General features: G+C 37.5%; 1 protein-coding gene across 8 annotated transcripts in view; it reads right to left on the bottom strand.

The window, feature by feature from the left end:
• METTL14 (methyltransferase 14, N6-adenosine-methyltransferase subunit) overlaps positions 1–24,519 on the bottom strand; it is a 65,585-nt gene that overhangs the window by 31,864 nt on the left and 9,202 nt on the right. For all 8 annotated transcript variants that reach the window (XM_050946532.1, XM_050946531.1, XM_050946537.1 and 5 more), the window contains exons 4-10: positions 22,066–22,146; positions 21,288–21,375; positions 12,568–12,658; positions 10,628–10,769; positions 8,027–8,119; positions 6,164–6,280; positions 2,645–2,855 (exon numbers count right to left, since the gene is read on the bottom strand). In XM_050946532.1, the coding sequence (XP_050802489.1) occupies positions 2,645–2,855; positions 6,164–6,280; positions 8,027–8,119; positions 10,628–10,769; positions 12,568–12,658; positions 21,288–21,375; positions 22,066–22,146 (823 nt within the window). The remainder of the gene's footprint in view (positions 1–2,644; positions 2,856–6,163; positions 6,281–8,026; positions 8,120–10,627; positions 10,770–12,567; positions 12,659–21,287; positions 21,376–22,065; positions 22,147–24,519) is intronic.

Raw genomic sequence — 24,519 nt, 5'->3', positions numbered from 1 at the left:
AGGCTTCCAACTTTGAAATAGGGAATAAAAATACTGGGTTAGGTTTACATCCATCAGTGTTGTGAGGATTTTGTTAGTAGTTTGCAAAGCATTCTGAAGATGAAAAATGCTACTTAAGTGCTAATCATCACTGGCGAACAAAAGTGTGCTCTGCCAACTTTTGCCATTGCCTGAACTAACAAAAGAGAGGGGCAACTGTTATTCTACCGAGCTAGCCATATTGTAATTAAGCATACAATACAGTTCCAAAGAACATGAGGGCTTGTCACTAGCTTAAAATACAGAAGCAGCCCAGTAGGTGAATATAACATGAGATTAACAAAGTTATGTGAATTTCTGCAGTACAGTCAAAAGAAGCCTCAAGGGTGAAATGTTCTCTCTCCCTCAAAGACATGTAACAAATGAAATTAAGACCGAGAACACCATCTAGAGAACAGTGGAAGGTTGACTAGATATAACAGAAGCTGGTTAGTTATATATGTAACACGTTACTGAAGAAGCCAGACTACACTTTTGGAGTGTAATGTTTGCAGTTATAGTATCATTCTCCTTCCCATCCCAAATGGACTAATTTTGTTTTTATAATATAAGCAAGCCTTAGAGCTCCTACAAATCGCAACGCATAACATGTCTGCGTAGCATAATGCACTTCCCTAGTTTAGTCAAAATTAGTTACTCCCATTTACTGCAACAAATTGTTTTAATAAGAAAGCTACTTAAAGAGACCATAGCAATTGAGATTGCAGCTTTGGAAGTTCCCTCGCAAATATGCATTTTCTTTTTAATAAATGTGTTACTACCCTGAACATGTTGTTTAATATATAAAGCTCAGACTAATCGGATACACAATCTTAGCAGTCATTATCCAGGGGATGACATTCAGTGAGAGTAACAGCCGGAGTCAACTGATTTCAACTATCTTAAAAACGATTTTTTTAAAACCAAATAAAGTTAGATTGCCAAAATCCACTTTGTATTAGGCCCTATAAGGTTAAAATAGCATCTACTTGTATTGCAAAGCTTGGTAACAAGTGTGCATGAGAATGAATTCTATTCTAAGCCAATATGTTTTTCCCAGTGAAACTGCATTTCATACAGGAAACCGATGAAGGGAAGGGCACGTGACAGAAGAAATGTGCAACACTTTAGACTGAAAGTAAGCTCAGAAGGTCTGATGCATGCATTGATAAGACTAGGCACACAGTGGATGTTGTCGTTTTAGACTTGGAGCCAGTACAGGGACATGTCAAATTGCTGGCAATGCCATTCAAGCTCACATGGCTATTCAAGGTAAAATAGTTTTCAGGAAAGAAGCCACACATAGGTCATGATTCTGACAAGGTGTAAAAGGCCATCACAGCAGTCAAAGTATTTTATCTGACATTAGCTTAGCAATAATGAGGAAGAAAATTTAGAGCTGATGAGGACGTCTAATGTATGATAAAAGAAAGGCATTTCTCTGCCTCTAAAAGCAATGGCTGCCACAGACTTTCCAGATTTAGCTGCTTTTTAGCTATTGCTTGGTTGGTGATATGGGAGGACATCTGTTCTTAATTTACTTGAAATCTATCACCTGATCTGGGACACATCTGTCTAAAAAGCTCTTTAGGATATTCACACAGATTAGAATTTATAACCATCAGTGAGTGTTATTTTCTGCCTTGCAGATGATAAAGACATTCACTTTCCAAAGCTGCTATGGAGTCTGCTCTATTTCTTTCTGAAATGAAATCAGACAGAGGAACGACATATCAAAATGGTTTTAAAACGGTATAACATGTTTTGGTTTTCCAACTGAGAGCTTGAACAGTTTAAGCACAGACGCATTATACCAAACAGTTAGTATAAAAATGGCTTGTAAACTTGGAGTTATGGCATTTTGTTCATTTTTAAAAGTAGACAAATATCTGTACATTTATAAAAGACAACTTACTAGTAAGCAGTGCTAAGCTGGATTCTTGGTCTGTCGCTGTACCCCTCACTGGTAGCCACATGAGCAGCAGCAGAAGTTATAACCCTAGAAACAGAATAACCTCCATACACCACTCCAGCAAGGGAGGGGAAGGTACATCCCTTTGTTTGTGTGTACACTGTTCCATCTATAGATACACACCCTAATCTGCTTGCAAGTGCCTCTCCTATTCTGATCAGTAGTGGGGGGCGGGGGGAGGGGCACAATAGCCCACAACTAATACTAGGGCACAATTCCTATGCTTCTTCACTGCTGGCAGAGTTCCCCAAACATGGCAAGTGGTGGAATTATTCCTCCACCCCTACTCCACAATCACCAGAGTGGAAGTCTTGTTTGCAAGGTGGAAGTCTCTGCCCAATAGATCCTATGCCCTCCTGCTGGATGAGCTCCATGTTGGAATCACCACCAAGAAATTTACTGTTGGCCACATGGCTTCTTTCAGTCAGATAAGGATTACTGAAATCCCTTTTATTGGACTCTTTAAGGTTAACATGAAGATTGTGACTACTACAGACCTTGGCAATATAAATGTACATTAGACTAAATTCTATTTTGTGTCAATGTTTTCTCTCCGAACTCATTACATTTAATCTTATATGGAAGTTATGAAGGGAAGGGACAATTAGATTAAGTGAACTTTCACCTATTTCATAAAATAAATAGAACACATACCTGGTCGGATTGTACTATCCCTTCCAAAAAGATGAAGGCGTCTTCTTCCAAGGCAGAAGTGTTCAATGATGTGAAAAATCTCCACAGGTTTTTCTATGTTGCCAATCTCAGGCTCTTCTGTGATAATTAAGTCAATATCAACATTAGCATGGATGAAGTCACCATCCGTACTGCGGCGGACTGTTCCTTTAATACCCATAAGGCAATGTTCCTAGAAAGAACAAAAAAACCACAGAAGGTGTGTCATCCTGAAAGATTCTAAAGCCCATTAACAAACTACATATGTACAATGCAATCATCTCTGGATTTTGAGAACTGACTAGTGCACAGCACAATAAAGTGTAGAAAATGTACTAGCAAAAGCCACATGCCAAACTCCTATCTTTATGATAATTATATAGGACTGACCTAATATGAACTGTTTTTAAGGTCTTATCCAAAAGAATGGAACAAACAGCAAAGGTACTAAAAACCCTTCTAAAACAATGAGAAAAGAGATCCTAATTTGAAGAGTTTCTGATTGTGGTCTGTTTTCTGAAAGTCATACAGTGCTGCAAATCAAATTATTCAGGGTCTGAAACGGAATTTATTATGGATTCTAAAACTGTTTCAGATTACTACTAAAGGGGCAGAATCATGAAGAGGTCTAAGGTGGAAAAGAGTCCTTAACAGATTATTTCCTGAATCCATTAGCCTGCAAGCTGGTGCTACAAGCAGTACGCAGTCAGACAGCTCAATATTTTTTCTCATTCATTTTATTATGCACTGACACAAACATTAAATTAAATCATGATGTTAAGGTAACTTGTGAAAAGAAGTTTCCAAAATTTTGCTCCTTTATGGCCATGAAAGAATCAATCAATAGAAATAAGAGAGTAATAGCCAGTCTTTTACAAATTTCTTTTCACAGTATGCCTTTTACAAAGCTGGTCTCCATCCACCAATTCCTTCCTGATAGCCACCATAGTATAATAAAAAACAAAACCAGTGTAAAGCGATCAGCGCAGTTTGAATCAAAGAACAGTATGCGTGAATTAAATGAAACAAGCACTACGTTTCTTTTCCTTCTATAACGTAATAGGAAGTGACCAACAGAGGATCTACAAATGGGGAACCTCCTTATTGGATATGAGAGGAAATGAGGGCTATGAATATTAAATATCAGAGTTCCGTTTCTAGGAGTACTACATTCCAATGAGCAATTTTCCTCAGATCACAAAACACTGATTTACTAAGCATCACCAGATGGTTCTCAAAAATTGCAGACAGTGTATAATAATTTCCAGATTTTTGGCAGAATGGCTAGGGGGTTAGAGAGCAACCGCAAAAAAATGAAGAAAAAAGTGATCTATCCAACATAGTAAGCTTACTGACTGACAGCAGCAAGTTTTAGGTTTCACATTTCACAGAAAAATATTCAAGTAGAATAGGATGGAACACAGAAAATCCCTAGGCAAATCACCCATCATGCCAAGACTGATAAACCTGGTGGTTACCAGCCTATCAGTGAAAAACAATCTTTCTAACATAAGGAATACAGTTTATAAATGCCTCAGGTTTACATTATATTTAAATAATACAACCTCCAGTGAGAGACTAACTTTGTAAGTTTTGACACTTAATACTGTATAGAAATATTATCAGTGAATATTCCCTTCACATTTGATAGAATATGAACTTGGCCATCTGACAGATCAGAATAAAAATGGCTCTAATTTCCCACATTTTCTTGTTATACAACCAATTCTGACACCAACTTGATACCAAATTCATGTATAGACAACATTACACAGGCAAATTCTCAGTTACCAGCATCAACAACCTAACTACATGACAAAACTACATGAACCTTATCTCCAAACTCCAATGTACATAAAGCCCTTATTTTTATTCATGAAAAAGTTTTAAAACATCTGGCCTTTAACCATCATACACAATAAATAATACACATCCACATCTATGCATATTTACATTAGAAAAGCATATAAAGGACTGGTCCAAATCCCATTTAAGTCAAAGAAATAGAAGCTGGATCACAGCTAAAATAGTAACAATCATTGAAATTCTGCTTAATGGTCTAAGCATATCAATTTGGTGATCAGGTAAGTGAAATTTTAAATCGTTATAAGCCAGGAATTGAGACAGTGCTTATAGGGAGCTAAAACAAATCTGTTTTGATTACTGTGTTAAATGAAATATCCTAAAACAGTCCCTAAAGACTGTGGCCTATTTATGATTACCACTACAACTCTCACATAATATGTTGTCAAGCTTTCTAACCTTACTCTTACTACACTACTCATTCAAATATGCACCAAGTATATATTTAATTTGAACCAAAGTTTATCATGCATATGCAGTGAAAAGCCTCTTCCTTTTAGGACACTGGGAGATAGCTGTTATACAGCTGTAGTCCTTAGGGTAATGTTCTTTTAAAAAAAAGTAAAAGAGCATGCCTATGTATGTTTTTCAACAGCATTTTTACTGTCAAAATTAGATTAGTAATGTGCCATTACAGTGCCCATGTCAATTTATAATGTTAATAAACATTATTAAATAAATAAATAAATACTCAAGTTCTGTAGTCAAACTAAGTAATTAATCAAAAGCTGCTCTTCCCAAAAAACCTGTTGCCATTCTGATTTGGAAGGAAGTTTGTTTCTACGCAACTGGTGTGCTCCAGAATTAAATAAATCAGTTTCTATACAGGACTAATCTAAATCCCAGCCCAATTTCCATCTGTCATTTGAGCAAGTAACGAGGGGAAACACTGGTGAAGCCAGCATTTCCTCATGCAACATGTATCATTTACATTTCAACAGTGGTTTTTAAAATCTGACAACCTAAAAGTCAAAAACAATCAACTCTACCAACAGGTAGCCACAATGAAAACAATACCAAATTGTATCCAGCTTTCATCATCTCCCTGCAAGCTGATAGAATGGGAAAGCACCTCTATGAATCGTCTTTCCCGTCTATCAGCATTTCAATGAGATTTGAATGAATAAGAACATTCAGAAGATCATAAAAGAACTTTATAAAAGCAACATTAAATGTGGATGATGACTGTATATTTAATCAAATTGAGTAAAGAATCTAGAATTAGTGAAAAATTACCCATTCTGTGAAAACCAATCTATGCAAGAAAGCAAAAGAAAACTGACATCCTAGCACCTATTTTTCTGAAACCACAGAGGCCACCAATTGCAATGGAGCATCTGGTGTTTGTTTAGATCAGTGGGTCTCAAACTTTTTTTTTTTTTTTAAACTGGTGACCCCTTTCACACAGAACGTCTCTTGAGTGTGACCCCCCTAATAAATTTAACACACTTTTAAACATAATTAACACGAATATAAATGCTGGAGGCAAGCGGGGTTTGGGGTGGAGGTTGACAGCTCACAACCTCCCCCCCCCATGTAACCACCTCATGACCCCCTGAGGGGACCCAACCCCTAGTTTGAGAACCCCTGGTTTAGATCAATTGAGGAGGGAAGAGAAAAATTCAGCCAGAACTGTACCTTTGTTCTTTGAAAAACTGCTTTAGGGTCCAGAGTCTTGGTCTTTCCAGGATTGTTTTTATTGGTTTTAATCCAACAAATATCTTCACATCGTCTGTAACCCCACTTGCGCAGACACTAAAATATTTCAAACAAGAACAGTCACAAAGATAAAAGATGCTTGTATTATATCAAATACTGGAACAATTTATTTAAGAATTAAGATTGACTTTGTAAAACGTAATAGGTTTGTCTTCTGTGCTTGTTTGAAGGAGGGGTCAATTATCAATATATGAAACCCTTATCTCCACACTTTCATTTTAACCATGTTCTGAAATCAAGTTTCCAAGCATAGTTTGCATTCACACTATCTGGCTGTGTCTACATCCCCCTTTTCTGGAAGTCTCACATCATCTCATTCTGTTTCGTGCAGCTCCTCTGGAGTACTAGTACAGCTGGATACTGGCCTTTTTACCTCTGTGACAATGATTTTGCTCAAAGCAGGTCTAAACGATATAGTGGTGAAAATATGGCAGCTGCTTTAGTCCCATCTACAGCAATGCTCCCTCCCATTGTTGCTACCACTGGTAGGGCTGCATCAGTAGTTCAACATTGGGAGACTGCACAAAAACAAATGTGAACAGACACACAATGTTTACAAGTGTTATAACAGCTCTCTTTAAAAACTGTTACAAACCTGCTTTCGAGGGAGGAATTAGTGGAGCCTAGTGCCCGGTGTCTGCTAGCACGGACTAAGAAAAACCCTCTACTCAAACTGTGCTGGCTATTTATCACATTTGAAAACTACTTAACTAACATGATTTTGCTTCAATGTGACCAGAAGCAAGTATGTAGCAAAAGTTATTCAGTGAGCCTGTATCAAAAGATACAAAATAAAAATGTACCATATGGAAAGAAATAAATGTCCACATATTGCCCTTTATTTGAATACAGAACATTTCAATGGCCTTAACCTCTCCCCCAGTTCAGTACAATTAACAAACATAGCTACTCTGTTCAGCTAAATAAGCTACAGTGTAAGAGAGATGAAAGATTTTAAAGCTCAAAAATGTTTCTACAGGAACAGGATAAATGATATGACACAATAAATAAAGAGTATGCCTGAATGTAGGGGTTATTATATATATAAAAATTACTGCATAACAATGAAACAGTCATGCTCTAACTTTATACAGCTCACTAAAAACATCATTAAGAGCCTAAACTCAACCTGTTTTAAAAAATAAGATGTTTAACATGTAAATGTTTATGGTAGTTGTGATATGACGATACTGGTGCCACCCTGAAAACATTCACTGAAAAGCACACATTCTGCTGAATTTGTTTGGATTTCTGTACAGACAGTGATATAATCACTTAGAATAAAGCATCCTACTCCCACAGCAGCCATGTACAAACTAGAGATAAAACAGTAATGTAGCTCTTTGGAGACCACAGATGTATTCATCCTCAGATATTTACTGCTACTCATACAGGAAATAAGTGTCTAAAGGATCAGAGGGGTAGCCGTGTTTGTCTGGATCTGTAAAAGCAGCAAAGAATCCTGTGGCACCTTATAGACTAACAGACGTTTTGGAGCATGAACTTTCGTGGGTGAATATCTGACGAAGTGGGTATTCACCCACGAAAGTTCATGCTCCAAAACGTCTGTTAGTCTATAAGGTGCCACAGGATTCTTTGCTGCTTTTAGTGTCTAAAGGATTAATGCTGGATTAATTTCCCCTCTGTATTGCTCACAGTAACAAAAAGCCCTTCAGCACAAAAAAACGTAGGAGTCTATGCACAGAAAAGAGACCATCATAGCCTTCTTCAGTAAATGTTTATTTTGTCTCAGCCTAGGTTTAGTTTAAAATATGTTCTTACCACTCTGCCAAGATCCAGACCCTCCCCTGAGCCACACCACAGAAAGACAAAAGACCGTGAGGCTGCAATCTCTTCAATTTCCAGTTTCATAATCTACAAAAACAGAATGGAACAATGTTAAAGGCTTTCTGAATTAAGATTCTGTTTAATATATGTGGTATGGTCACAGATTATATCAGGGACAACAAATGTATGTTTAACATTGACACGGCAACCTTAAGAATACATATTTCTGGTGTTTATCTAGACCCTCATTCTCTTCACTGGTGCCACTTAAAATCCATTCTCCAGCAAATGTATTTGAAATTACTTTACCAGTACCCAGTCCTGCATACTCTTCACACTAACCTGGGCCTTATATGGCATTTTAGAACAATGGTCCCCAGTTTAAACCCAGAAATACTCTGCTTCACTTCTCTAAAACTGGTCACAAGACATTTATATAAGAGGCATTCCTTTCATTTCCAGCTTTAAATAAAAAAAAAAAAAAAAAAAGGTGTCAAGATTGAGGCTCAAAAACAAAAGTAACTTTTAGAGTGAAACAACTTCAGACATAATGACTATCAAATGCATGCAGGTTGAAGGGATTCATCTGTAACTTGCTAATACATCAAACTAAGTCTCATTTACTGCAATGGCAAAAAATAATAATAATGCAACAGGAACTACTGCAAGATAAAATAGTGAAACTTGTAACAAGTTGCTCTCCTTGTACACTGTTTTTTCCTCTAGATTATTTGATGTGTTATGTTTCCCAACTGCTTCAACTTTTTTCTTGCTGAATTCTAAAATGGAAGTCTATCATCATGGGTATGGAATGACTGTTTCACACCCATTCATTAGGATGCAAGTTTGCATTACCAGTTGCTTCTCTGTTATTTTTGCCTTTCACGTGTGCCCACTGAACATCTCCACGTGCAGACTGGTCTGTGGCTCTATGTCTGAACAGAAGCCACAGCTGTGCTCTTAAGTCATGACAAACAACTGAGATGGCCATGAGTGTGTAAAATTAAACAACAAGACACTGGGGTAACCGAACTAAGCCCTAAGACTCCATCTGTTTTCTGCGGGAGGTTAACATATAGGATAACTGAGGGGAACTCCACCAGAGAGGTCCTTTGGGGCCATCTGCCTGTCCGAAGTCAGGATAAAGGAGGAGGGTTGGGCGTGGGGCTAGCAACTCCACCCCGTAACAAATCAACCTGCTATAGAAACGCCAACAATAGAGACAACAGAGACTTTTTCCCTGGAAAAAGAAGGGTCTTCAATTCGAAGATGCATGATGCTGGGTGATAAAAGCCGTGAGGAAGCCACTAAGCCGATTACCCTTCTTGCAACCAGGAGGATTACCATATGCACATGGAATGTGAGAACCATGTACGAGTCAGGAAAGACGGCGCAAGTTGCAGCAGAGATGAGGAGCAACAACCTGACCAACTAACATCACCAGACAGGCACTGCGGTGGAACCCCCAAGGCAAGCGGAAAAGAGGCCGTCCAAGAAACACCTGGCGACGTGACCTTCAGGCTGATGGCAAAAAAATGGGCTATACTTGGAAACAGTTAGAACGAATGGCCCAGGATAGAGGACTCTGGAGATCTGTTGTTGGCAGCCCATACCCCGATTGGGGTGACGGGCATGAGTGAGTGAGTGAGTGATAACTGAGGGGAAAATTATGTAGTTCAGAGCTAATGGACTTTAGAACAAGGTGATTTTCTTCTTCAATATGCTGGTGATGTGATTTCTTTGTCATGAACTTTGAGTGGAGGGCATTTTAAACGTGTATTTTTATGTCTAATTTACCTAGTGCTAACATAGGTAGAGTGCATATATTTAAATAAATACTACAGTAAACATGACCTGCAAAAGGAAAAAAAATGGATTTACATAATTTTTTGCTTCTTTATGATATATAAAGTCTGTAAAGTTTTATCAAGGAGCTTCCGTCTTTGTTTTTTACATTAGATACTCTGTTCTTGTCTATCTTGGAAAAGTCTATGGTGATTGATATTTAGTAAAAATGATATAAGAGAAACTCAACAATTAAGGGGAAGAATTTTTAATCAGACTTTTCAAAATTTTGGCAGGCTTTGGTTGCTTTCTGTTAATACCTACTTAACTCCAATACATAATGAACACTTGGGAGAAAGGATGTCTGTTAAAGATTCAATTATTGAACCTCTTCAATTAAGGAGCAAGTGATCCTAACACACGAGACCTTCCCAAGAAGTCTTCCAGCAAAACCAGGAAAGACAAGACTGGCTATTCCTAAGATTTCTAAGGTTAAAAAACAGGCAGCAACAATGAAGGGTTTTTTTGGGTGTGGGGATTGTTTTAAAAATCCTTTCAGGCCTTTATACATCGTGATGGACAAAAGAGGGCATAGGCCTAGTTTTCAAGAAACACTTTGAGAGACACCTTTAACAATTTAAGTGTGTACATACATACATATATACACATATACCCCTACCTTAGTTTTTACAACACCTCACTTTTCTCAAACAAATCCTATGTAAAAATGCTGTACACCCAAATCTACACTTCAATCTATTTTATAAGTCATTTACAAAGACTTTTTGCATAGTAAGGAAAAAAGCTTACATCATCCCAAGTCCAGCACTTCTCATTGGCTGTGATGCCAGTTTCTCTGTAGTATTCTTCCAATGGAGGTTCCAGAAGAATCACATCAAATTTGGACTTTAGTTCTCTAGTGTCAAAGGCCTCCAAGTCTGCCTGTAAATACCTATTTAAAGAAATAATAAAACTATGACAAATTGCTTGGAGAAGGTAGAACTGCAGTTCCCAAATTCCCACAGAGCGCTTGCTGGTAATCAGTGAAAAGATGTGTCTTCTCTTGGTTTCCAGGGGCTACAATGTACTAAATACATGTAAAAATTCATTAGCGTTACCTTGAACATAAGCAAGTGCTGTAGTGACTACATGGACGTTGTGGAATAACGAACAGGAGAGTAGAAAGTCCTCAAATGTGGTCTACACCATTACACTATGAAAATCCAATACAACTAAACTAATGACACTTTCAAAGAGGAGTCCTTTTAAGACACAGCAAGAGGGATTGAGGGATAGCAAACAGGAAACAGGGCTGGACAACTGTCCACACATGATCTGGTACAGCATCAAGGTACAAATCATTTACATGGAATGTTTTTGAAAAAATATTTCCATTTAGGAAAGAAAAACCAGTTGCTGCTCAGCTATGACTGATTTTTTGGGGGGCGGGGGGGGGGGAGGGAGAAATATATGAATGAATTCTATATATATGGAGGCCAATTACATTCTACATGTTGGGAATGCAGTTTTAAAACACTATTAGAAATTTTGCTTTTAGCAAGCTATTTCTGGGACTCAAATGTGCAGATTTAATACTTGTCCCAATTTAATACTTATCCCATTTCCTGCTCATATCTAGCCTATCCCCCTCACCAGTTGCTAATTGCTGTTCTATCTCTGTGAAAAAATAAATCTACAATATCATGAGAGTCTTGCTCGGTTTGATTTATAGACTATCATCCCTCCTGGCCATACCTACGAAGTTTTGGTTGATCTATTTAGAGAATGCCAGTTGGATTTTACCCATTTTTGCATTAGTGAGACAAAGAGCGATGGCAAGCAAAATGCTACCATAATCTTAGACCACCACGATTATTTTATTCTTTATTAGCCAACAATTAACGTTAACATGTGTACCATCTTCATTAGGTTTCAGGGTTAACAAATACTGAGATAAAACACGGTAGTTCATATTTCTCGGTTTTGGAACCAACTGATTTCAATCAAGCTAACTGCATAAATAAGGATTACCGAAAATTACTCTCTTTCTGGATACAGATTAAAGCCAGTACAATACTGTATTGGTCCACATTCATGAGGTTCAAGCATATGGGTAGAAAAATAGCATATTTTAAAATACAACTGAAATTCTGCAGGAACTGGGAGAAAAACAAAGAAGTTCTAACATGGCAAGCCACCTCAAGCCTCTTATTGCTTCTCTTATTGTAAAGTGGAGCTGTATACCCTGGATACCAATGTGGTAGCTACTATGCACATGTGAAAAAGATACTTATTGTGAGAACAGCATTTTCACAATATTTTGGCCACAGAATATTAAATAAAATGTCAAATTTTCTTTAAAAAGGTTTTCTTGTTGTTTGAAATGACACTGTTCTAGGTCATGCATTTTCATACATATTTCTCCTTTTTGTCTGCCAGATGCATGTTTACATCCCAATGAGGTTGAAAGCACAGTCTAGAAAAGAAAAAAATTTCAGGCTTCATGAATCATCATGCTCTGATAAGAAAAATCTAATTTATATACAGACATCAATTAAACACTAAATTAAATTATCCAAAATAAAATGATTGCATTCTATTTAGGATTCAGATTTAATTTAGATTCACAAACCAGAAATAGAAAGTGTAAATCTTAAACAGGTGCTGAAAGATAAAAAGATTTGTGGAGCAGACAGCTAACATTAAGAGAGTCTGAAGAGCAGAAACCAGTTTCTAACAAAAACACTTACATGGGGGGAGTGTTAGATTTAGATATTAGTTCGTCCTTTAGTCTGATGAGCTCTCTAAGTTTGGGATATTCTTCAAACCTGTCTGCTAAGCCTGAGGAAAATAAGAAAATTTGTTAATTTTCAATCTGTTCTGTGAGAATGAAACCTGTACAGGCAGCCAGAAGACAAACCCAACAAGTATTCTGAAGTAGAGTCAGATATTTTAGTAACTCATCTTATTTAAAAAAAGAAAAAAAAAAAAGAAAAAACCAGCACGACCACCACCCTCTTCCACACAATCAACAACCCATTCAGGTTACCCTAGTACTTCATAAAAGCCTGCTATCCTCATTCAGTCACCTATCCCAAAAGTTACTGAATATTCCCATGCACTGAACTTCACTACAATAATAAAGTGTAGAAATATTAGAAAATATTATGAATAAATCTTGTCCAAAAGTCTCCAAATTTTTTTAGAAGCCCATGATTCACTTTTGCTCAAATTAATTTGAGCAAAAGACATACAGTGGAGAGTTGTTTTACGTTTTTTCCTGTAATTTTAGTTTAAGTTTATTAAGTACACTAAAGCAGGGTGGGCACAAACATTTTGTGGTAACAAATATATATTACTGTCTCCAGAACAACTGTTTTTCCTATTAAAAGTGGTCTTTAAAGGTCAAAGACTGTGGCTGGTCCCTTAGGCAGTCACTTAAGCCAGATTTAATTGTAACACTACCAGACGTGCATACACAAAAGTTTCATAGAAGGTTTCATTTCTTAATTACTTAGACTTAATTTTAAAAACCTGTATCAGAAAGGCATAATTTTGACTCTGATATGTGTAAGACAGATATCCTGTTATGCTCTTAGCATTTAAAACACTGGTTGTGAGCACTGCTCCCTATGATCCCCCTCCAAGGAAAAAAAGTTAAATGGAAATATTTTTGTAAATCCTAGTAGTACCCTAAATATGAGGAAAAAAGATCCTGACGTAGTTCCCTCCCCCAAAGGAATATTAGCTCAACTTTATGAGTGACCTACAAAGCTTTTTTTTTTAATTTGTCCACTATGTCAGCTTATGAGATTTGGAAACCATAAAGATTTATTTTATTACTTTATTTTTTAATCAAAATTCTTCCTGATTATTTTAATTAAGAATAGTGGCTCTGGCCCCTGCCTCCAATTTCATGGAAAAACTGGTGTCAGAGGTTCTTAAGCTCCACCACAACTGACATTACAGCTATCTGTAGCCAATGAAATGCAAATGGTATCTTTTTTTCTCTCACACACATACTTTGTTTATACATTGTATTAAAACAGTTATGGTTTTTGTTACAGCTGCTATTTTGTTGCCTCCCAGCACAATGCGTGTGGGAGGTGGAAAAGCCAAAAACTCAGACAGTAGGAACTCAAACCAGCGGAGGGCAAAGAGGTATTTCCAAAAGATGATTTTCAAGGATCAATAAGAGACTATTTAAAAATTCAAAAGTGATGGAGACTAAAATAAAAATAAAAAAGCAGGTTCTATCACATCAGGAGATAAAGCTGATCTTGCAATAGAAGGAATCAATGGAAACGAACCAATGCTGCTGAGGCACCCTGTAATTTTCAACAGAGATATATCAAAAAGTTACTGTCAGGGATGCATCTAAAATACAGTTTGGGTCTACATACATGTTTAATACTCAGTTAGTAACAATGATCAGCTAACAGTGCATCATATCTATCAGCTGCCTTATATGGCACACAACTGTCTTCTTGTAACTGGTTTAACATATTTGTTTCAGAAACAACAGGACACCACAATCATGTCCATGTAATCAGTTTGGTCAGTTCACCTTCCTCCCAGCTTTGCAGGCAGTCGGAAACCCCAGAGTATATTGCCTGATATGTTGTTGTGTGCATATCCTCTGGGCACTCAATTCCCAGCTAGCACTATGAATACCTGCCTAGAGTTGATTAGAAGGATTGTCCAATGGTTAGGGAAGTAGCCAAGGAACTGAGAGAACCAGGTTCAAAATATAATCCTTAAATCTGTTTAAAGTGAAATCTGAATTTAATATAAATGATCAAATTATCATGTGTCTGACAAACTGGGTATTCACCCATGAAAGCTCATGCTCCAATACATCTGTTAGTCTTTAAGGTGCCACAGGACTCTTTGCTGCTTTTTACAGATCCAGACTAACACAGCTACCCCTCTGATACTTGATCAAATTAGTCTCTTAAAACATTAAAATAAAAAACAAATATGAATCCATGAGCCTCTATCAAAAGCTTTGAGTCAAAGGCTGCTTTTATATATAAAGAACCACAGGGAAAACATCTAACCTTTGTCAAGCTTTGTAACTATAACTAACTTCCTTCCAATAGGTCATGTATTGTATTAACAGCTTTATCCTGTGGGGGGAGCCAGGGGCTACGCTACTGAGCGCAAGAGATTGGCAAAGTCATCACAGGCATTCAGACCCAGCCACTGACTCCTGGAAACACTATTATGTATCTTACCAGGATCATCCACTGAGCCCACCTGTGTTGTCTCATTGTCCTATTTTATAGCTTCTCCTAACCCGAGCTCTGACTAGTTCAGGTCTCAAATTATGAATATTTATGACTTCACCCATCATGGAAACTTACTCTCCTGCTCATGAAAAAACACTGATCTGCCCATTAACTACCAGACCTTGCTTCTGGATGGTTCAGGGCAGTTCCAGTAAATAGCCTTGTTTTGTCTCCTTGCGCGTGTACACAAAGATACAAATAAATAGAAATCCATTAATTTCTCAACTAACTCCTTCGCTGTTGCTAAACAAATAAAATACTGCAATGCAAAAGGCATGATGGTTACAGGAGCAGAAGTTTTGGGTTGTTGTTAGTTCTTTTATTTAGTTATTTATTTTTTTTTTGGGGGGGGGTAGTTAAGTACCATGGGAAAAGGGGCAGAGTGCGCAACCTGAAAAGAGCAACACAGGGGTCAAAGTAGAACACTATGGGGAAAAAAAAAGGGACATTATTCCTTTAGCGTGTGCAGTCTCATGTTGATTTCAGCATCTGAAAACTGGAGGAAAAAGAACTGCCATGGCTGCAGGTCATGGGAATATTTTCAAGAACTTCCCTGTACCTCCGGGTAAAAAAAGGAACACATGCCGAATGCAAACAGTGGAACAAAGAGATGCAAAACCTGATTGTCAGAATGAAATGTTATGAAAAATCATCCTCAGAAGGCAATGCCTTTGAAGATGATGATGTGGACATGTCTAAACAATCTGGATCAACTGGTTAGTAAACTTATTTTTGCACCATTCTTATGGAGAGCCCTACCATGTCTTACCATATGAGTAAATAATTTAGACTGTCATAAATTTATGTTTACAGTAGAATTCTTATTTATGAATTTCAAAATGTTTGCATTCAACATATAACTGGCATGCTAGTTTATTGTGGAAGTATTTATCAATTAAATTTGTATTGTTACTGCTGGACTTCTCAAACAATTTTTTTTATTGGTCAGTATAATCAAACATCCTAGGTGAAGATTTCCTGTTTAAAATTAAAATTGTATAAAGCACTTATGAATTTTTAAATTAAAAAAAAAATTTAAAGCTGTTTGGTACATTCCTAAAGATAAGGGTTTAAGTAGATTCAGATAATCCTTATAATTTATTATTTTCCCTATAAAACTCTGTTTAAACGAATCGGATCATTTAAATTCTAAAACAAACAGCTGCAGTAGGAAGGCTCTTCCATTTACAATTTCTTTTAAAGCAATGTACTGAAAAAAACTCTGAGTGAGGGACTTTATTTTACCATTTTGTTTCAGGGTCCAGCTTAGACATAGGGCTTACAAATGTCCATCATCTCCAATACCATTAACTGCAGAGCCATCCGGCTGGTACCACTAGCAATGCTGCAACTGAACAAACGTCAGGCAGTACAATACCTATATCAAAAAAGATTTTCCTCATCATTCAGCAAAACCATGAGTTCATAATCAGGACTGGCAGATTCCAGCAAGTCTCCACAGATGAAAAGATTGCTTGGTTAATTTATGCATCGAATTTTCTCTTTCAACTTGTTCAGAACAAACATTTAATTGACATAGTTCAATCATTACAATCTGGCTACACGCCACTCCACGAAGTAGATGTTGCTGTAAAGTTTCTGCATACAGTGTATGAGAAGGAAACTGAACAGTGCTGAGAAAAACATCGACAGGAAATTCATTAATCTGAGTCTTGATGGGTACAAAATGATCAGGGGTGGGGGTGGGGGTGTGAGAGAGAGAGAGAGAGAGAGAGAGAGAGAGAGAGAGAGAGAGAGAGAGAGAGAGAGAGACACAACAGAAGATGGGGTTGTCTATCTTGCAAAAACAACTAATACATCAGGAAATACCCATACAATAGAACACATAAAAGTAGTAGCAGTAAAAGCTACAACACACTACGAACAAAAATGCGTGTCAGGTACATAGCTTTATCACAGACAATGCTGCAAATGTAGCAAGTCAAGAAGATAATGAAGGGAATCAGAAACTTATACCATATGAGCTTAGTGCTCATTTAATGCATCTTTTAGCCAAAGACTTAAGCACACCTCTAGGAATAAAGGAAAGTGTCGCTGAAATTGCAAACTCTTCCCTAACAACCACTTGGCTTCAGCTTCACATATGAGAGCAGGAGGATCCAAACTAACTGTTCCCCAAGATGTACAATGATATCCAGTGGTTGACTAGTTTGAGCTATTTATTAAGAACGGGCCTATTCTAATGACAATTTATGAAGAAAGTTGTGACAAAACGGATGGAACTATCACAGTCAAAACAGTCAACAACAGACTAAAGAGAAATGTGGAAGATATGAGGAAAATACTGAAAGCTTGGATAAACTGCAGAAAGATTGCTTCTGTATTGCTGATGCTGCTGAAATTTAGAAAGAACTTCCAGAGTCATTGAAGAAAGACACCCAAAAACAACCTGACAGAAGTAAAATAAATAAATAAAAATAAAGGGGGGGGGTGGATCAAGCACTCACCCCGCCTCATTTTCTTGCCAATATTCTCAACCCAAAGTATGAGGGTCGATGCCTAGCTGCTGAAGATGCAGCTGCTAACACATGGGCATCATCATTAACCATGCCAACCATAATACATTTCAGGGCTAGAGGCGAACCGTTCAAGCAGTACATGTTTGCTGACTGTGTTTTAAAGAAAGTCTCACTACTGAACTGGTGGATGTCCCTAGCTAAGCACCCCAGAAACAGAGTTTGTTGAAGTAAGTGCTAAACCAGCTTTTGACTGCAGTGACCTTTTCTGCAGGCACAGAAATAATATTTTCTTCATTCAAAGTTGAGAAATCAACTGGGAATTAAAAAGTAGGAAAACTTGTCTCTCTCTTCCAGTCTACAAATAAAAACAAAGAGGGAGTGCTGGAGATCAACTAGTTTTAAAAGTTTGAAGGACAGCCTAAGTAACTTAGGAGGCTGTCATCTCATTTTCAAGAGACTTAAGCAAGGTGGAACTTGCACTTAGGCATATTCGAAAAATTTCCCAAGTTGATCTAAATAATCAGTGTAATTCACTGACTACAGTTAATCCCTCTGTTTCTTTATTAAATCGTTTAGTTATAAATGTGAAACATATTTTAATAAGAGAAGTGTATATATCCAAAATATTAAAGATTGTTTTGTTAATATAAAATAAATTTTATATGCTGCTGTGTGTTTAATTAAATTCCAGTTACCATTCTAAGGCAGCCTGACACAAATCATGAGCAAAAAGTTAATTACCAATGACCAATATATCATTCATGATTTTCTAACACACTAAAAATGTACCATTAATACGAATCTGAAAATATTAAGCTGTATAATTGCTTAAATAAATGTTCATGGTCATAGTGTACCCTCTTAGGTAACAAAAAGATTTATCAAATCTTGAGTAAAGGCTCTATTTAGCTGTAAATCAACATGTTTTAATGGTTATAACAACCAATGTGGTTATTTTCTAAAGAAAATCATTCTAAGTGCAAGTGGAAAAGCTGATTAAAATCAATGAAATAAAACAAGACTTTTCATTTGGTGATTTAAATCATCTTGATTTGAAATCAATCCACCCTGTACTAAAGATTGTGAGGCAGTCAGATATTCCGACTGTGATGCAGGCCCAAGTATCAGTGAGATTTCCCAGAGTACATGGATATAAACAGAGCAAATATTGTTCTGATGCCTGAAGAGCTGCCACATGGAGACAAACTGGGACTGTGGCCAGGACCCTAAGTAGTTACCAAATTTTTTTATTAAAAGTTCTAAATTTATTAAATTAAATATTGATGTTAAAAGTTTTAAAAGCCCCAAAGTGGCAGTTTGGTGCCTACAACAAGAGAGAAAAAGAAAGCTACCTATGATCTCTCCAGTCTTATGTTTGCAAAGTGTGAGGGTCCGGAGAAACAGTTGTCCATAGACTCCTTTCACCTGATCCTCAAATAGATTTCTTTGCTACAGAAGAACCCAACTGCATATGACAGCGGTTCTCAACCAGGGTTACACAGAGATCTTCCAGGGGGTACATCACCTTATCCAGATACACCTCTACCCCGAAATAATGCGACCCGATATAACACAAATTCGGATATAATGCAATAAAGCAGCGCTCAGGGGGGTCAGGGTTGCGCACTCCGGCAGATCAAAGCAAGTTCGATCCAGTGCAGTTTCAGTAAGATTTTTTGGCTCCTGAGGACAACATTCTATCGGAGTAGAGGTGTATTTGCCTAGTTTTACAACAGGCTACATAAAAAGCACTAGCCAAGTCAGTCCAAACTCAAATTTCATACAGACAATGACCTGTTTATACTGCTTGACATGCTATACACTGAAATATAAGTACAATTATATTCCAAACAATTTATTTTATAATTATATGGAGAAAATGAGAAAGTAAGCAGTCTTTCAGTAATAGTGTGCTGTGACACTTTGGGATTTTTATGTCTGATTTTGTAAGCCAGTAGTTTTGAAGTGAGGTGAAACTTGGGAGGTATGCAAGACAAATCAGACTCCTGAAAGGGATACAATAGTCTGGAAAGGTTGAGAGTCACTGGCATATGACACCTCACCAGAACAACAATGTCAATTCCATTTATTCTGTATTCCTTTCATGGCTACACAATAAGTCAGAACAAATATCAAAAAGGCAAGCTATCATTCAGTTATCTTCAGACATACAGATTATTCATTATTCTAATTGGTAAAAATAGTGAAATAAATCTTTCAAGCATATGAACATTTCATGCACTCTGAATATAGATATACCTAACTCAGAATATGCAGATTTTCTTAAGAGTGCTAATCAGAGCTGTCAAGATGAATATACTCTTTATCATGGAAAGCAGTTAGTTATCTAAAACCTGTTATTTCAATACCCTATGCCAAAAGATTTTTTGAAGTGTTCAGAAGACTGTGATAGTATATTTATACTGAGGTGGCACCCAGATGCCATGATTAAGATGTGCTAAGAGCTGTAAAAACACAGGATCATTTCACTGAAAATCTTACAGTCTTATAATTGGTTCAAGGTGAGAAAAAATATTTCAGAGATTTTTTTTTTTTTTAAACTAAGTTGCCATGAGACATCCATGTTGGAGAACAGGACCAAAGGATGTTGTTTTAATTTTACAAACTCAAAACACAGAGCCAGTTAGCACTTACATAGCACTTTTCAAACAGTAGAGTAAATTCAGCATTGGCCTGAACATGTGAAACTACACTGACTTAAACAGTTATGCTCTTCTCAACTAGTAATGAATTTGGCCTACTAATGAATTCTCAGAATTTACTTACTTTTCAAAGTATTATTCCCATTTTATATGGAATGCACAGATGTCAAAGGAGTTCTCTGGGGCAGCACAGTGAAACCAATCACTAAACCAAGATTAAGAAACTGTCCATGGGACCTAGGGACAGTTGATCAGTCCACTAGACCAGAGATTCTCAACCTTTTTTTTTTTTTTTTTTTTTTTAAAGCTCCCACCGCACCGTGCACCCCCCCCCCCCCAGCATGCTATAAAACTCTAGGGCCCAGTTGATGGGGCAGAGAGGCCCTCAGTCATAAACACAGTTTGACTTCCATTGGGATGCGGGGGAGCAAGGGCCAGCGGGGCTCAGGCCAGCTCCACATGTTGGAGTCCAGTGAAGGAACACCACCTTCCCCCCGACTCTCCTCAGCAGGCCATCCAACCTGTCCAGGTTGGGGGGCAACCAAAAATTATAACTTAAGAGGGGGACTCAGCCCCACTGGGGAGGGGGCACCAAGCTTTAGGATTCAGTCCTGTGGCTCCTGGCTTCAGCCCCGCACAGGCTCCAGAATGTGGAGCTCCAGGTTTCAGCCATGGGGCCCCATGGCCCCCCTGAAATGACTCATGGACCCCTGGTTGAAAGCCACTGCACTACACCACACTAGAACATGAAATTCACCAATTAAAAAGCTTTTAAAACTAAATGGTTTAAAATAAAGTGGGCAATAGCATCTTCCTACCTCTATATAACTGATATGACACAAACAAAGTCCCAGGTAATTTTATAAATGGAAGAAAAGAGAAACTCTCTTCCATTCCCTTTCTTATTTTCAATACCAAAAAAGAGTGTATGCCCAAATACAAGCAATTACATTTGGGGGTGGGGGAGAGGTGAAGCTATATTACAGCAAACAGCAAGAAACTTTCTTAGTTGATTGTTTGGGCTATTCTGACATACCCACATCTCTGATAAAGTTCTGTGGCCTGTGTCCTGTATCCACAAAGTGTTGACAATAATCATTGTGAGGATTTAAGCTCTGGGTTCCCTATAGAAAAAACAGGAACAAAAAGGGAGAGAGATGATTCAGGCCATGCACATTTCCAACTGATTTTACATACCACACAGCGAAAAGTTTCTAGCTTACAAAATACTGTTCTGCCCCTTCCCCAACATATCATTCTACACCAGTGGTTCTCACACTTTTGTACTGATGACCCCTTTCGCATAGCAAGCCTCTGAGTGTGACCCTCCCATATAATTTAAAAAAACATGTTTCTATATATTTAACAACATCATTATAAATGCTAGATGCAAAGTGGGGTTTGAGGTGGAGGCTGACAGCTCATGACTCCCCACGTAAGAACCTCACTAACCCCAGTTTGAGAACCCCTGTTCTACGCTGTAAAAATTCCACAATACACAAGTTATATATTACTATAAATTTTAGCCATTGGCACAGGTTCACTGATACTATGGCTTGCTTAAAGCCTGAAACAGGCAAAAAAATAGAACAAGCTGATAACATGCACTCGAGTCAGATACTGGCCAAGTGATTCATGAATAATTTAAAGACCAAGGGTTAATTTCATGTCATCCACAAAGACCCTTCATTAACCTCGTGATCAGAGGCATAAGTTCATCCCATAAAATATTTCAAACCTCTTCAGCTGTTGAGACAGCTTAATGCAACCACATGATGGGAGAGCAATGATTGCAAGGTGCAAAGGTAGCTTACCTTCAGAAAGGTACTGGAATCTTTATAAATCTCTTCTTCGTAGGGCAGGTTCTCTTCATCTTGATGCAGCTCTACTTCATCCTTTGGAATAAAGCAGATTTTATATGCATGTAGGCACATGCTGTTTCTCTCCTCATTATGACTCCGCTTCTTAATGAAGGAAAAAGTGGGCTGTCTATGAATATAAGCCTCCTGCAACAGTAGATCATGAATGTTTCCAATGCCAGTTTCGGAAAAGAAATATACCAGACATGTTGCCAAAAAGGGCACTCTTTCTCTCATTACTAAGTAGTTTGGGTTACCAGCAAGGCCTTGAAAATAAGTAACAAGATAAGCAGCATTTATAAAGGACCATAAATCTATGTGGTGCTTTACACAACACAAAAATCAGACATGCACTATCCTGAAGAGTTTACATTCCCTTTTTATCTATACCCACTAATTTAATTTTTTGTGCAGGGGAAACTGGAAAGCTTTAGCAATTAAGACTCCCTCTTGTGAGTTACTGCTCATGCGTTAACGAGTCACCACAGCCCATCATACACTCCAACACATATCTTCAAAAAATACCTAACCCACAAACAACTCAAAGCTTTTACAAAAAGGGTGACTGGCTAACCGTGGATCAAGAGAGGATGCCACCTTTAAAGGACTGCAAGAAATTTCTTTTCCCTGTAAAGGTGATCATCACGTACGCATGCTCCCATTCGACTACAAAACTGGAAGGATGCCAATCTGGTACAGTCACAATCTAAAGTACAACAGTGTCCAGAGCAGAAGTTGATTCTGCTCAGTACATCACTCTCAGCGTACTACTTGTGAACACAAGCTCCTGCCACCTGCCCTGTATAAACCAAATGGGTTTATCATGCATCTTCAGAGTAACTACACTGGGAGAAAATATAGGACAGTCAGCCCTCTCTTTAGTTTCATATTATAATTGAAAACATACAATAAGGGAAAATGGTTAATTTTTTGGTCTTAAAAACCAAAAATGGGCCTATTACAGAAGTTCACTGGGACAGTGGTTAAATCTTTGAACCTAGGTAACCTTCACCAATTTTCACCCAGAAGTGATGCCCCTCTTCCCTTGCCCCCAATCTCTTGGTTTTCTGTAGTTATGGTGGTCTGCTCACCTTAAGTCGATTGTGGGGTCTAGGCCTTTGACTGCAAGCTCCCCTTGGAGCAAGGAATATTTAATTTGTTGTTCATATGGTTTGCCGAGGCAATGAGACCCCAAAACTGATTGGCTTCTATAGCAATACAAATAGTAAAACAGGCTACAGCAGGTAGAAGTAGCATTGTGTGATCTATCAGCAGTTCACAGAACAAAATTTGAGACATACCAATATAAAAATACCTCTCTATTCCTTAATTCTAGCCGTTAAACAATTTTTTTAAATGGCACAGAGGAGAAAAAATATCATTGCTACAGACAGGATTTCTGAAACAACAACTCCTGAAACACACAAAAAACCCTGACTTTGTACTCAAAAAGTACAAGTTTCTCTTTATTTACTTTTACTTCAGTAATGTTAACATGGCAATTAGACATTAGTGAATTATCTACATTACTAGCTAAGGCTCTTCTATCTTAAGCAACATGATTTCAGTATCAGAAATTCCCAGGTGTCTGGGTGGGGCAATGATTTAGTGCACTACTTCTCATTTCTGAAAACCTGGGCTCAGCCATGTTTTAGATAACACAATGAGCTTTTTAGTCTCTATTATTCACTTGGCAGTGTTTTGTCTGTATAACAAAACCACAACATAAGTAGGCATTATTAGACATCTATGATCACTATAGCTCTGGGATTAGAAGAATACTAAGAGTATTGCAGATCCAGATTGCAGTGGGAGATAAGCAGGAAAACTTGAATCGGTACTAATTGTCTCTTGTTTTCATAAACCATTCTATAACTGGTTTATTAGTGTTATCCCCAAGGGGAATATTCAGTCTAGTGTACAGACATTTTTTAAAAAGGAGTACTTTAACTTTTACATTTAATAGAGATTCAGACTTAAACCAATGAGTTTGTAAGACTTGACTAAATTAGTAAATTTAACATGCTCAAGCTAACAATGAAAAATACTAAGCAAAAACAAAGGCCGAAGTTTTATTAAATAAATATCTCCCTGCCCATCAGAAAAATTGCAGCGTCTATACAAGACAGTACATTGCTCCATTATCGGGGTTCCATTGGTAATTTCAAGATTCTCATGCTAATAATTAAACATTATACAGGTCCCAAGGATTAGGCTTTATTCGTGAATTTAGCTATTTTCTAAATGCAGCAATAGTGCTACAGACTGGTCACCCATTTTAGAAGCAACAGGTTGATTAAGGGTATGTTTTTAAGTATTTTTCAGATGGCACTGATGAGAACCTCAGTGTATGAATTTTATGTGATTTAGTCACAAATATTTGAGAGAGAAATCAATTCAGTTTAACAG

This window comes from Gopherus flavomarginatus, chromosome 3, assembly GCF_025201925.1.
Source record: "Gopherus flavomarginatus isolate rGopFla2 chromosome 3, rGopFla2.mat.asm, whole genome shotgun sequence".
Classification (NCBI taxonomy): Eukaryota; Metazoa; Chordata; order Testudines; family Testudinidae; genus Gopherus; species Gopherus flavomarginatus.
This window is presented reverse-complemented; position numbering and strand designations above follow the sequence as displayed.